Genomic DNA, 12,478 nt, shown 5'->3' on the forward strand with positions numbered 1-12,478 from the left:
GGGTTTCGTGTTACTTAGTCTTTAGTTTTCTATGTTGTGTTTTGTATACTGTTGTTTGTCTTTTGATCAATTTTGGTTTTTGCAATGGCGTTGAAGCTCGTTTACAACTTATAAGTTTGATGTTCCCATTAGGTCTTCACCTCTCTTTTACAGCTTATCTTAATTTTTGGTATATTTTGTATTAGTTTGAATTAAAATTTAATTTGCTACCACTTTGCATAAACTCAAATATAATAACTTTTTTTTTAACTTAAAATGTCAAAAGACAAACGCTTACATTTTTACTTTCGCTTACATTTTTACTTTCACTTAAGTTTGACATATTACAATTATTTTGTTGATAGAGAAAAAGAAGAAGGTTCAAGAGTAGTTAAAATAGTATGGACACCCAAAGACGAAAGTTGTGTAGGCACGATAGTTAAGGTCAACAAAACAAAACAAACAGCTCGTGTTCGATGGGACAAGCAGCCTGAAGAAAAAATTAATCTGTATAAACTACGTTTAGTAGGCAATTATCTTACAGGTATAAACTAATAATATTGTTTTACTTTTACCTGTTTACTCTATATATTTTTAAAAGAAAGAAAGCATGAGAGCTGATTTCAGTTTTTTGAAAAGTTCAACACACTATTCAAAATGTATATGGAGGTATGTGTTTCACATCAGGACATGCAATTTATTCCAAAGCTGAAAGTGACCTTGTTTAAGTGTATTCGGCCAAGCGTTACATTGAGTAAGTTAGCTGCTTATTTGATAAGGCATGGTACGTCAAACGCGCATTTCGTCTACCGTTAAATTCATTAGTGGCGCTTGAATTAAAAAAAGTGTTAAGGTTGTAAAGGGCAGTATGCAGTATGTTTCTTAAAGGAGAGACACAAGATACCATAAGGACATTCAAAGTCGATGATAAACTGACAATGGCATGGCTAAAAAGAAAAAGACACACAGACAAACAACAGTACACAGAACACAACATAGAAAACTAAAGACTGAGCAGCACGAACCATAAGCATACTGCATTTTAACTCTGCTTAACTTTCTCTTGTATATTTTTCGGTCTTTCTTCAATTTGGTGATAGAAGGAAGTCAAAATCTTTAACTGAAATATTATATTTATTTTGAAGAGATTACTGATGATAATATTGTGGTTACGAAAATCCTGGTAATACGTTTAGGAAGCTATAATGATATTGTAATGAATCACATATTTTTCATTCTTGTTTAATGCATTTTGCCTCGATAATCTGCTAAGAATATTAAATGAGCTACCACATAATATGATCAAATATTCAAATATTATATCAAATGTGTTCAATATTCAATATTTTCAAAAAATATTATAAACAATTCAAAATATAGTATATTAACATTTTCTTTGAAAGCTTAAAGTATACATGTATCCTTGCTTGCTGTTCGGTGTGAGCCAAGGCTCCGTGTTGAAGGCCGTACTTTGACTTATAATGGTTTACTTTTACAATTTGTGATTTCGATGGAGAGTAGTCTCATTGGCACTCATTTCACATCTTCTTATATCTATATAACATTTTGAATTTTAATATGACGCTCCTCAAACGCTTTGAGTACACACGAGTGGTGAAATATGAATATATTGCATGCCAGCTGATCGACAACATCATGATTTCTTTGGACTGTTGAACGAATGTAAAACTGAATTTACCAAAACACAGAAACATAAATAAACGATGATAAAAATTCGTTGAATGTCAATGGTCATAGATAAAAGTAAAATAATAATTTAATTTCGTCCAAACTGTCCATGTATGTTATTTTAAATCGTTTAAGCATGTCACTAATAAAGGTTTTTCATATTTTACATTGACATTAATAGTGTATTTCATTAAGGGAACAGCAAACATTTGCCTTTAACCTAGAAAGCTTCTATCCAGAAGAATTGCCGTATTTGTCCTATTAAAATAGAAATAATTCATGTGGGTTGAATTTATACTGATTTTACCACGGATTTGCCCTTTATTCCGATATTTTACCCCTCAATATCGCTCGTAGTAAAAAAAATAAGCATAAAGGGCCATCACGTGGTAAAATCAGTTTAAATTAAAACCCCCATGAATTATATTTTAAATATCTGAAACACCGAAGCAACTGTTTGTGATATTGAACGATTATCCCAACATTTAATTAGCCGAAACAAAGATATGGCAACTATGTTAACTCTGAAATGATTTAAAGATTTATTATCTACAATTTTGTGGGGGTGTAAAAAAAAGCGGCATATATGCAGTTATTGTATAGATGTAAATGAAAACACATATTTTGCTTGTCATTTTCGTACTTTAATGAGCGCAATAAAAATCAAAAGTGTATTGATTATCGTGTACAGTTAGAACAGAGCCCATACTATATGCATACATGTATACAGCATGTAACGAGCGATGAACTTGACCTTCAAGTAACAACACGCTACATTTATGACACTTCGAATACTTGTTTTTATTTATAGATAAAATAGAAATAGGGTCTAGAGTAGTTAAAAAATCACAGACAACTCGAGAAGAAATACCTTTCGGCACAATAGTCAACATAAATCAGTTAAAAAAAGAAGTTCATGTTAAATGGGACAAGCCTGAAGAAAAAGTTAACCCGCTTGACCTACACTTATACGACAACGCGCCATCAGGTAGTAAATAGCTATAATGTGTAACTTTTTTTACTTTTGGACTATATATACTTAGTTTTATAAACCGGGAAGTATTCTGTTTAAATTACTGGAAGAAAAAGCATTGCTTCCGTTGATAAATGTTTCTTTACCTTTAAATCTTCTTAAATGTCCCTTGATATATTCTTATCACTTTTTGAGATTTGCAAAACCGTACAAAAAGTTGTAACAGATCCCTGCAACCGACAGCTGCGATACTTTGTTTTAAAGACTTCGATAACTTGCATGTTAGAAAAAAACAAATATAACGGCAATGTGAGGCAGGTCATGAAAAAGTAAAATGATACTGTGGGCAATTAAAACCAATCAGTCGAAGTAATACAGCAAACACCATTGCAGAATTATCAATCACTAAAAAAAATGTAGTCTAAAAAATTCATGGCTTAAAAAAGACGAACCACAACAGACACAAAGGGCACATTTGGATGTATTATCGTTTTTCCTGAAATTCACACTTTTCATATTAGTTATTTTATTATCCAATGATTGGAAACATATCCAACCAACCGAAAAATGCAATACACAATAATGGATGGATTAATGTCTTTGTCGAACCGTAAGATTTTTCCTAAGTTTGCCTGACTGCAGTTTAATGTAAATGTCCTTACCCAAATACAAGACCGGCTTTAGACAGGTCAAAATGAAGTTCATCTTTTTCTTTACGAAGGAAAGACAAGACCATTATCAATAGAACACAAATACAACACATAACACTGACCAAAAACAAAGCGAACACCTTTAACGAATAAGGGTTGAACTCAGATGCTACAAAAGGGTGAGGATGTACTGCTTCACTGATGGCTCGGGTTTCTCATATTTGGTGATTAAAAAGTATTTTGCGATGACAAAAATTACGAAAGAAAGACGAGATCGTAACTACGAAACATTAAACATTTCCGTTTTTATTTATAAATCGGATATGACGTCTTTAAAACGTTCGAAAGGATAACTTATACTTTTGCATTAGGTGAACAGTTGGTTCATCGAGAAATGTTGACCAAATGTTTGTTCAAAAACACATCACCATAAGATAACATATATGTTTTCAATAAATTAATAAAACTTTTTGGGGATGTCAGTTGTAAATACCTTTTCTTCATGCAGATTCTATGTAGGTTTTTCTAATTCATAGGTCTACGTTCTTGTATACATTTGTACCGACCTTGCCATTCCTTTTAATGAAACAAAGATTGGCTTATTCCTTCAACCTGTCCTTTGAGAATGTTTGTGTGACAGGATGAAAAGTTGACTGTTTTATACGATTGCACGAGGAATGGGATATTGTTTGTAGCTACTCTATCAGATACTTGGATGTTTTGATATACACATCTGGGTCACACTCCGCTCTTTAGAGTATTTAGTTTTATGCTAACACAGATTTAGATTCTTATTACAATAAACATTTGTCATTTGGATGTCGTAAATAAAGTCAGTAGGAGTATACAGCTGTTCAAAAGTCAAAAAATACTTAAGAAAAAACAAATCCGGGTTACAAAATACAAAATACAAAATTTGTCGGATCCACCATATACATGTATCATTGGTCAGTCTTGTTGGCCGTCATCTATTATCTGTAATTTGGGTACCCGGTAGACAGAAGATCAAATCAGATTTATTATTGATCGTAAATATTAAAGAACAGAACAGACCTAGATTGTCCAGCAGAAGGTATCATTGGAATATATTACGGGTTTTTAAGTAAACTGGCAATGCCTTATTACCTGATATAGCATTTTCTCACTCACAAATTGTTGTTTTGGGATTTGGCTGCTGGATCAACAACATATTTTACCAGACATGTGTCGAGCCGCATTGGTGTCTTTGAGGATAAGATGTAGTATGTGTGTTCATAGTCCCGTTATGTTTTATATTTGAATCTGTATTTACGACCGTATACCTAAAATCGTTCAGAATGAGTAAGATATTTTTCATTAAATGTATTTAATTAGACTGCATAATGTTCGACCCTGCGTGTCACACATCAGAAAGACAATTATATGGTCAAACTTTTTTACGAGAACTGTCTTTTGATATATAAAAGAGAAATTGCCAAAGTGTAATCAGAAATAGCTTCCCAATTATGAACTTTTCATTTCTATACAACACAATAATAGCAGCGCCAACATTGGGAGTATATATCACCCAGTTGATACGATATTCCTAAGCTTGCGTTTCCTCTCATTGTATACAAGCATTTTATTGTTCTTGTATTTAATAAACGGATGAGACACAAATTTTATAACTTAGTAATGTCTTCTCCTCTCATAATTTCTTTGATATAGTGTTTCTGCTTACAACGAAGCTATTGATTGAAACAAGGGTTGCAAGTGGTATATTTTAAGTTTTCCCGACTACCTTTATGTTCCAATTGTCCTCTTTTCTTCGATTGTAACTTCACCGATTGAGACTTTTCACTGCATTTATACTTACTATAAGCAACTTTCATAGTACGTGTTGCTTAGTCTTTGGTTTTGTATGTAGTGTTTTGTGAACTTGTTTGTCTTTTCTTTTTTTTTTTTTTTTTTTTACGTGATGTTGTCTCTTCGACCTAGAGAATTTCTGTCTCTTTTTTAAGACCGAGTTTTCGATGTAAGATTCTGCAACACACTCTGATGTTGAAAATATTTATTTTCCATCATGTTTTTTTTGTCACAAACTATGTTATTTTTCCAAGTCTGCATTCACCGGATCACGTAATATTTTGACAATATCACATCTAGCTAAAGAGAGGCGAAAGATATCAAAAGAACATTCAAACTCATAAGCCGAAAATAAACTGACAACGCCATGGCTAAAAATAAAAAACACCAGCAAACAAACAACAGTACACAAAACACAACATAGAAAACTAAAGACTGAGCAACACGAGCCCAAAAAGTCAAAAGTAAGAACAAGTAAGAATTAAAAAAACTTATTATAAATATCAGGATTAAAATTTTTACTCCAGATGCACGTTCCGATTATAAAAGACTCATCATTGACGCTGGAATCAAAACAAATAAAAAGGCCAAATAAAATTGGATTTCTGGTAGAAATATATATAACGTCAATTGAATAGTAGGTAAGAGTAAACACGCAGCAAAACAATCTCAAAAAGATATCTAGAGATAAACTTAGGACTTAGGACAATACAATATGTCAAGCTGACAACAGCACCACAGTCCAAAGAAAACTGTGAAACTCCGGTCACTGACAAGGTTCTTGACTTATGTAAAGGTATTAAAATAGTTTGTTTTTTATCTTAAATTCCCTCTTTTTGAAATAACAAGACAGTGCAAAAACAATCAGTGTTGGATTTGTCTTAAAATTTTAATACCGGTTTTATAAATAGAAAAATAAAAAACCACAATTAACATAATCACATTAAACATTCAAAGAAAGCTCGTAATTAATTAAACAAAGCTCAACACAGGTATATGTTACCTACCGAATGAAATCATGTCGCACTTATTTTGATGTCGGTGACTGTACTTCGGAGTAGAAGCCTTTCAATAATGTCATTATAAGTTAAAAACAAAAACACGAAATGTTGCAAAGATAATGCAAAAAGAATAGAATAAATAGTCTAGTCTTTCAAACTATAAAAAATATGTTCATCACAAATTATACCAGACGTACTAATTTAGCAACGTCAAGTTAACTAGAATCTGAATAATAAATTTGAATACGTCTGAAGGAAAACTAAAATGACAAATGATAAACTTTTCAAGGACTATACATCCCTTTTGATAACAAACTGAAAAAGTGATCCTCTTTTTTATATATTGGAGTTTAAAAAAAAACAGTGTTAATTGTCTACCAATATTTTATCATTTAGCTTCTAACGTTTTCACGTATTAATACGTATTCCTTAATTTTAAATATTAGGATTGAGCATTCCTGATGAAAATAAATCCCGAAAACCGCCTACGACGCACGGAATTTTCATTTACCACAAACACTGACCAGTTTTAACTTTGTTAATCGAGAGAACAAATTCAATGTGAATTTTAACAACAGTTTACCCCCAAAAAATGAAAAAAATTTTCCTAACAAACTATATTTGCTTCTTGTTTTTTTTAATGTGCATATACTGATATAATGTCATGGGTGGATACCCCATATCCTTTCTTTTCTGTTATATCATTCTTGTTCGACAAAATAACAACGAAAAACATACATACAAAGGAAAACCTGTGTAATAACATTATGTGTATGAAGTTTAACATGTACACCAGCAAATTGCAGCAAACTAGTAGTAATATTTCTATTGAAAGATTATCTTGGTTTATTTGAATCAGATCTGCATATCGTATAATGAATATATTTCTTTAATATGTTTAAATGTTTGTTCAAGGAGTGAAGCATACTAACGTAACATGTGATGAATGTTATACATATCCTCTGCGTGGAATACGATGGAAATGTCTTCACTGCGACAGCTATGACCTCTGTTCAGTCTGCTATATGGTTGATGAACACAATGTCAATCACATCTTCAGCCGTATTCAAAGTGAAGATTCGAAAGGGTAATAATCAGTTTTTATTCATATATTTTTTTTCCTGTACTATTATATGTCATTTTGTTTTAATTTTTAAAAAATACAATGTTTTATTTTGTTGGCATGAATTTCGTATCGACCAAACGTACTGAAAGTTAATTTCGACTTCTGGACGTGTAGAAACTAAGGTTAAAGTTCGGTAAGTGCGCAACTTAGCCCAATATTAAGTCCATTGTTTCAAGTCAAAAAGTGTGTCTAGTTAATAAATTGACATGTAAGTAAAGTCAAATATAACCATTTCTGTCGATCCTTCTTGATAAAGCGTTGACATTTACATTCTAAATTGAAAATTCGTCTAGATTTCATCCACTTTCAGGCCTAATAAACCTAGAGCGTAGAGTTATAAACTAAATAGTCAATTAAAGTTAGATATATAATTGTTGATGACAAGCATAATGTCAAAAGATTATTTTTGTCGACTTATGTGCTGTATGAAATATATCTAGCTTACTAGCACTATATATTAATTCCATATCCCAAATCATTAAATTTGAAAGCTTTAAAAAGGATTGTATAGTAATAAATTAAATCCTATGTTCGTATTCAACTACTACAAATATTTGTAGGATTAAATAAAGAGCGCAAAAATATTGAACCGGTATTAAAAACCATTGATGTTGTTATCACATGATGGTTTGTACAACAGTAATGTTAAGCCGCATCAGAGATTGTCCAGTAAATTAACCTATATCGGTATATAATTTTAAATATTTTGTCGGCTTTAATACAGAGTGCCAAAATATCTTCCTTTATTTCAAAATAGTAAACCGGGATTAACATCAGCAGTCTTGATTTCTCAGGATGGTTTATTTATTAAAAATGCTTGCCTGCATGAATAAGCACTGGCAATATTTGTACTTTATAATTCAAATTGATGCTTTCATTATAAAACAGCAAACGTGTTTACTCAAAATGGATTTTATAATAATAAATGATACCAATATTGTTATACAATTACTACAAACATTTATTGGCTATTATTTACACTGTCAACATTTTAAAATGATGAATAAAATTAAAAAAAAAAAAAAACACATTATAAATTGTATGCGTCCGAATTGCTTTTTTTAAATCACGATGGAAAGTACATCGAGAGGACTTATTGTGAACAAAGCAACTTGAAAATAATGTAACTATCCTGTCATATCAATATAGTTCTTCTGAAGCTTTTAATCCGTCTTCGAAAATAAGGCTTTTTGTTAAAGCGATTCGCTCGGGTATTTTTTCTTTGTTTGAATATTCGAAATGGTTTTACGCGTTTTTAACGCAATCTTATAATTGTTCTCTCAATTGAAAAGGCCTCTAATACAACATTCGAGGTATCTTATTAATGTATTTTTATGTGACTTAATCATTGTTGTTAATTGTTGAGGTCGATTTTGAAAGAATAATTTACTACAATGTACTTGTTCCATTAGACCTTTGTTGCAGGTTTTAATTTTTTTAACTTTGTTTTTAAATTAAAAGGATATTTTAGGCTAAATGACAATTGATACCAATACATACTTTTTGAAAGCTGGAAACAAATCAAAAATTAAAATAAGCCAGCATTCCGTTTAACAGGTTTTTGCATTCTGATATTGTATCATATAAGCTGTTAGTACCAATATAAAAAAAAATCACGAATGAGCGAAACAAAACATCTCAAAAACCTGCATACTGCATGTACTGTGTAACGCAGCTGAAATTGTATGACATCTTTATCAAATATATAAGAACAGTTTGAAACACTTTGAAACATTATATTTATAAATACTTGTAACAATCTACGGCCAATATACATAAAGAAAGAAATGCGGTTCTTATAATGCGAAATTTGAATTAACTAGTATATAGGTATAATTATTTAAACCAGAAGTTCTTGATTAAATGTATTTTTTTCGGCTAATATATCTTGTTTGACTTGAACGTTTTATTGATAGCAACTGTAAAAGTCTATATATACACTTTGTATACTTTATCAACTTTCTTATTGGAGTACGACGGGTGAGACAATTGGAACAGGATTTGCTGACACTTCTGGGGAAAGTAAGGTCACCCGAAATTGTTGTAGGACTTGTGATGCTCAGTATTCAGTTTTTTTGTAGTGTTTTGTGAACATTTCCTAGTATTTTTCTATATTTTCGTTCAACATATGCATGTTAATGAAAACATAGACTATTTATATTGCACTTAACATACTTTGTTCCAGTTTTACAAAACTGACGACTAAAAAAAAAATATATTAGATTACTTCATAAAAAAAAATAGTTATGTTTCTGTGTTACAGAAAAGAAATGCCACCACGGTTTGATGTTAAGTTGACAGGCTATGCATTTGCATGTGGCATACTAGAGAATGCAGAAGTTTCGCTTCGGAAAGATAACAGAAAAAAAGGTATAAGAATTACAGATTGGATGTCAGGTTTTACATTTGAATTCGAGTTTTTTCCTCTGGGGTAGTTTTCAGGAGAATGTTTATGATAAACATAACTGCTTGAAATTCTATAAAAACACTTCTCGTTTTTTTGTGACATGTTTTTTGTCCATATGCGATCAAAGTCGATTTAGGAATACTGAAATTAGAATAATTGCCATATTTTGCAAGTTGACAGGTCATGTTTGTTTTGTTTTATACTGTCTGTCCTGTGCTTTGAACAGAACATGTATACACTGATGATGCTAAAATAAATACATATGACGTAAACGTAAAAATTGAACCAGTTATGTTTGGAAAATTTTAGAATGATGTCATTGCTAACAATGATTCATATATGCTGATTTTATTATTTGAAAATTCATGATGATTCTAGGTTTTAGTATACATTATAAGGCCATTAAATTTTGTAACAAGGATACATGTAGTAGGGATTGGCTCGACTACTGAAAGAGGTTATCAATTATTAATCGGTTACTTGAAGTATTTTTGTGCAATCAATTATTATTCGATTACTCGGATTTTGTTTGTAATATATTACAATCGATTACTTTATCAAAAATTATAACATAACTTTTCAGTTACTGTGATATACGTGCTACAACATAACCCAACATTATTAAGAAATTTAAACACCATTATTTCGACGTTTGTTGGTATTTTTCCAAAGAACACCATTTTGAATCGTGCATAAAAAAATATTACCAAAATACCAAACTCAAATTGAAATTCAAAAAGGCAACTTCATAAAAACTCACAAAACCAAACGTTATCAACTAACGGAAGGAGTGGAAAACAACTGTAATATACCTTAAAACCGAAGTCGGTGATCATATGATTATTTTCTATCATTACAACGGAAATTTCTACATGTTCTGTATCAACAACATACAATTTGTTAAGATTACCTATAGAGCTGAAATTAGAGATTTGATGATTTCAAAACAAATTTGAGAACTTTTTTCGCCGATTTTATGTTTTTTTTTTTGTTTTACAAATGTTTAACCATTTGGGGAGAAATTCAATCAGTAATATTTCACAAATGAAAAGAGATTAATGCGTTTTTTTTTTCGATTTTAAGTTAAAGTTGAATGCTACATTTTACCAAAAGCTGACATAGCAGATTTACGTGATATTCTATTGTGATAATTAGATTTTGACATACCTACGTTGAAATAGAAAGCACCATTAACTTTTTACTGTGATAGTATCTAAATGATGTTTCAATTAAAGGTGTTGTACTAGCAATACAAGATGATGAAATCGACGTACACTGGTTGTCTAATCATAAAAGAAGTCGACACAATATACTGGAACTACAATGCGAGGACACAACATCACGGCAGTTTTATCCGGATCATCTTCCGATACTTGGAAAAGGTTACTATCATTTACTCTTCAAACCATGTTCTTATAATACATGATGACGACTGTACTAAAATAAAAAGATAATATTGAACTTACCTAAAACATAGGCAGCATGGAGTTAAACCAGACTATTGATACAAATTGTATGTATAACTCGTATACAGTAATCGAAAAGTAGAAAATACCAAATAGATTACATCTCAACATTTGACACTATAAATATGGTTCAATTTGAAACTCCCCTTAAAAAGTAAGTTTCGAAGCTTAGTCTTAAGTCATAATATATTGGAAGGAAGTACCGCCGTTACAAAGCACATATCTGTATCATTTTTACAATGAATGTTCCGGGTCAAAATTTTGAAAGACCAATACAGAATATTAAATATCGGTATTTCATATTATATTTATATCTAAAGATTTGTGGAGCAATACTTATAAAACATGTAAAAGTAAATGCTATATGAATAAGAGGAAATTATATCGTATTGCCAAATCTTTCAGCACAACAAATGGCTTTTTGCAGTGTATATATTTGTTTGCATGCAATGGTACAATTTACAAAACTCATTACATTTAAACAAAGATTGACAGTGAAATATATAGATGAACACAATTAAGGGTTGAGTAATGCTGAAACAAAACATTAAGTTCTTGTTCAGTATTATTTGACCTCATGTCAATGAGGTCAATGTTGTGAATGAAAAGTAACTAAGAGAGAGGTTGAAAAAGAGAGGTATTGATAATTTGTTTCTAACGATATATGCAAAGGACGAGGTCTTATTTTATCTCGTTGTTTTTTTCCATTAACCTGGATATAGTGTTCACCATTGAATGAGAATTCTGTCAGAAGGTACAAAAAGGGACGGCAATAAGAGAGCACAAGAATTTGACGTGAAAAGGGTCTTCAAACAAAGAAATTTTAAAATGACATGTCTTATTAGACGCCAATTTGAGACCGAACGTCGGTCTGAGTCCAATACATATATATGCAATTGAAACATATTTAACCTTTAGAGAGTATAATACACTCGTCGACGATTGTTAAACGCTTGTACAACATGTGTTCTAAATGCTTTTTTAATAAAGGTGATTATTTAAATAGATACTCTAGGCCACCTTGACGTTGATTTCAGCCTCAACAATATAAAACAAAAGGTAAATGATATATGCACGTACACTGTAAGCTATTTTTTTTAATAGAATAAATATTTTCTACAATTTCATACATATATTAAAGATATAAACAGAAATCCTTCATTTCATCTGTCTGTTAGTCGTCCGTCTCCGCACTGGATATTAGAAACTATCGAGTCCAAATAATGTTTGCCTTGGTTGTTTTGACACAAAGACTATGGAACGTTATAAACACGTTCAAAGCTAAGTCTTACTGTACCAGTGAATAATCTATGAATTACATATTTGAATGGAATATATATTTAGGTGAGTGACATTTTAGAAT

General features: G+C 31.0%; 1 protein-coding gene across 34 annotated transcripts in view; it reads left to right on the forward strand.

The window, feature by feature from the left end:
* Nucleotides 1–12,478, forward strand: part of LOC127712112 (uncharacterized) — a 468,529-nt gene that overhangs the window by 99,536 nt on the left and 356,515 nt on the right. The window contains exons 7-12 of one of the 34 annotated variants that reach the window (XM_052218354.1): nucleotides 345–523; nucleotides 2,480–2,656; nucleotides 7,032–7,203; nucleotides 9,506–9,612; nucleotides 10,885–11,031; nucleotides 12,122–12,174. The exons of 32 other annotated variants lie outside the window; for them this stretch is intronic. In XM_052218354.1, the coding sequence (XP_052074314.1) occupies nucleotides 345–523; nucleotides 2,480–2,656; nucleotides 7,032–7,203; nucleotides 9,506–9,612; nucleotides 10,885–11,031; nucleotides 12,122–12,174 (835 nt within the window). The remainder of the gene's footprint in view (nucleotides 1–344; nucleotides 524–2,479; nucleotides 2,657–7,031; nucleotides 7,204–9,505; nucleotides 9,613–10,884; nucleotides 11,032–12,121; nucleotides 12,175–12,478) is intronic. One more of the 34 variants, XM_052218349.1, reaches the window with a different exon arrangement.

This window comes from Mytilus californianus, unplaced genomic scaffold (genome assembly GCF_021869535.1).
Source record: "Mytilus californianus isolate M0D057914Y unplaced genomic scaffold, xbMytCali1.0.p SCAF_8, whole genome shotgun sequence".
Lineage (NCBI taxonomy): Eukaryota > Metazoa > Mollusca > Bivalvia > Mytilida > Mytilidae > Mytilus > Mytilus californianus.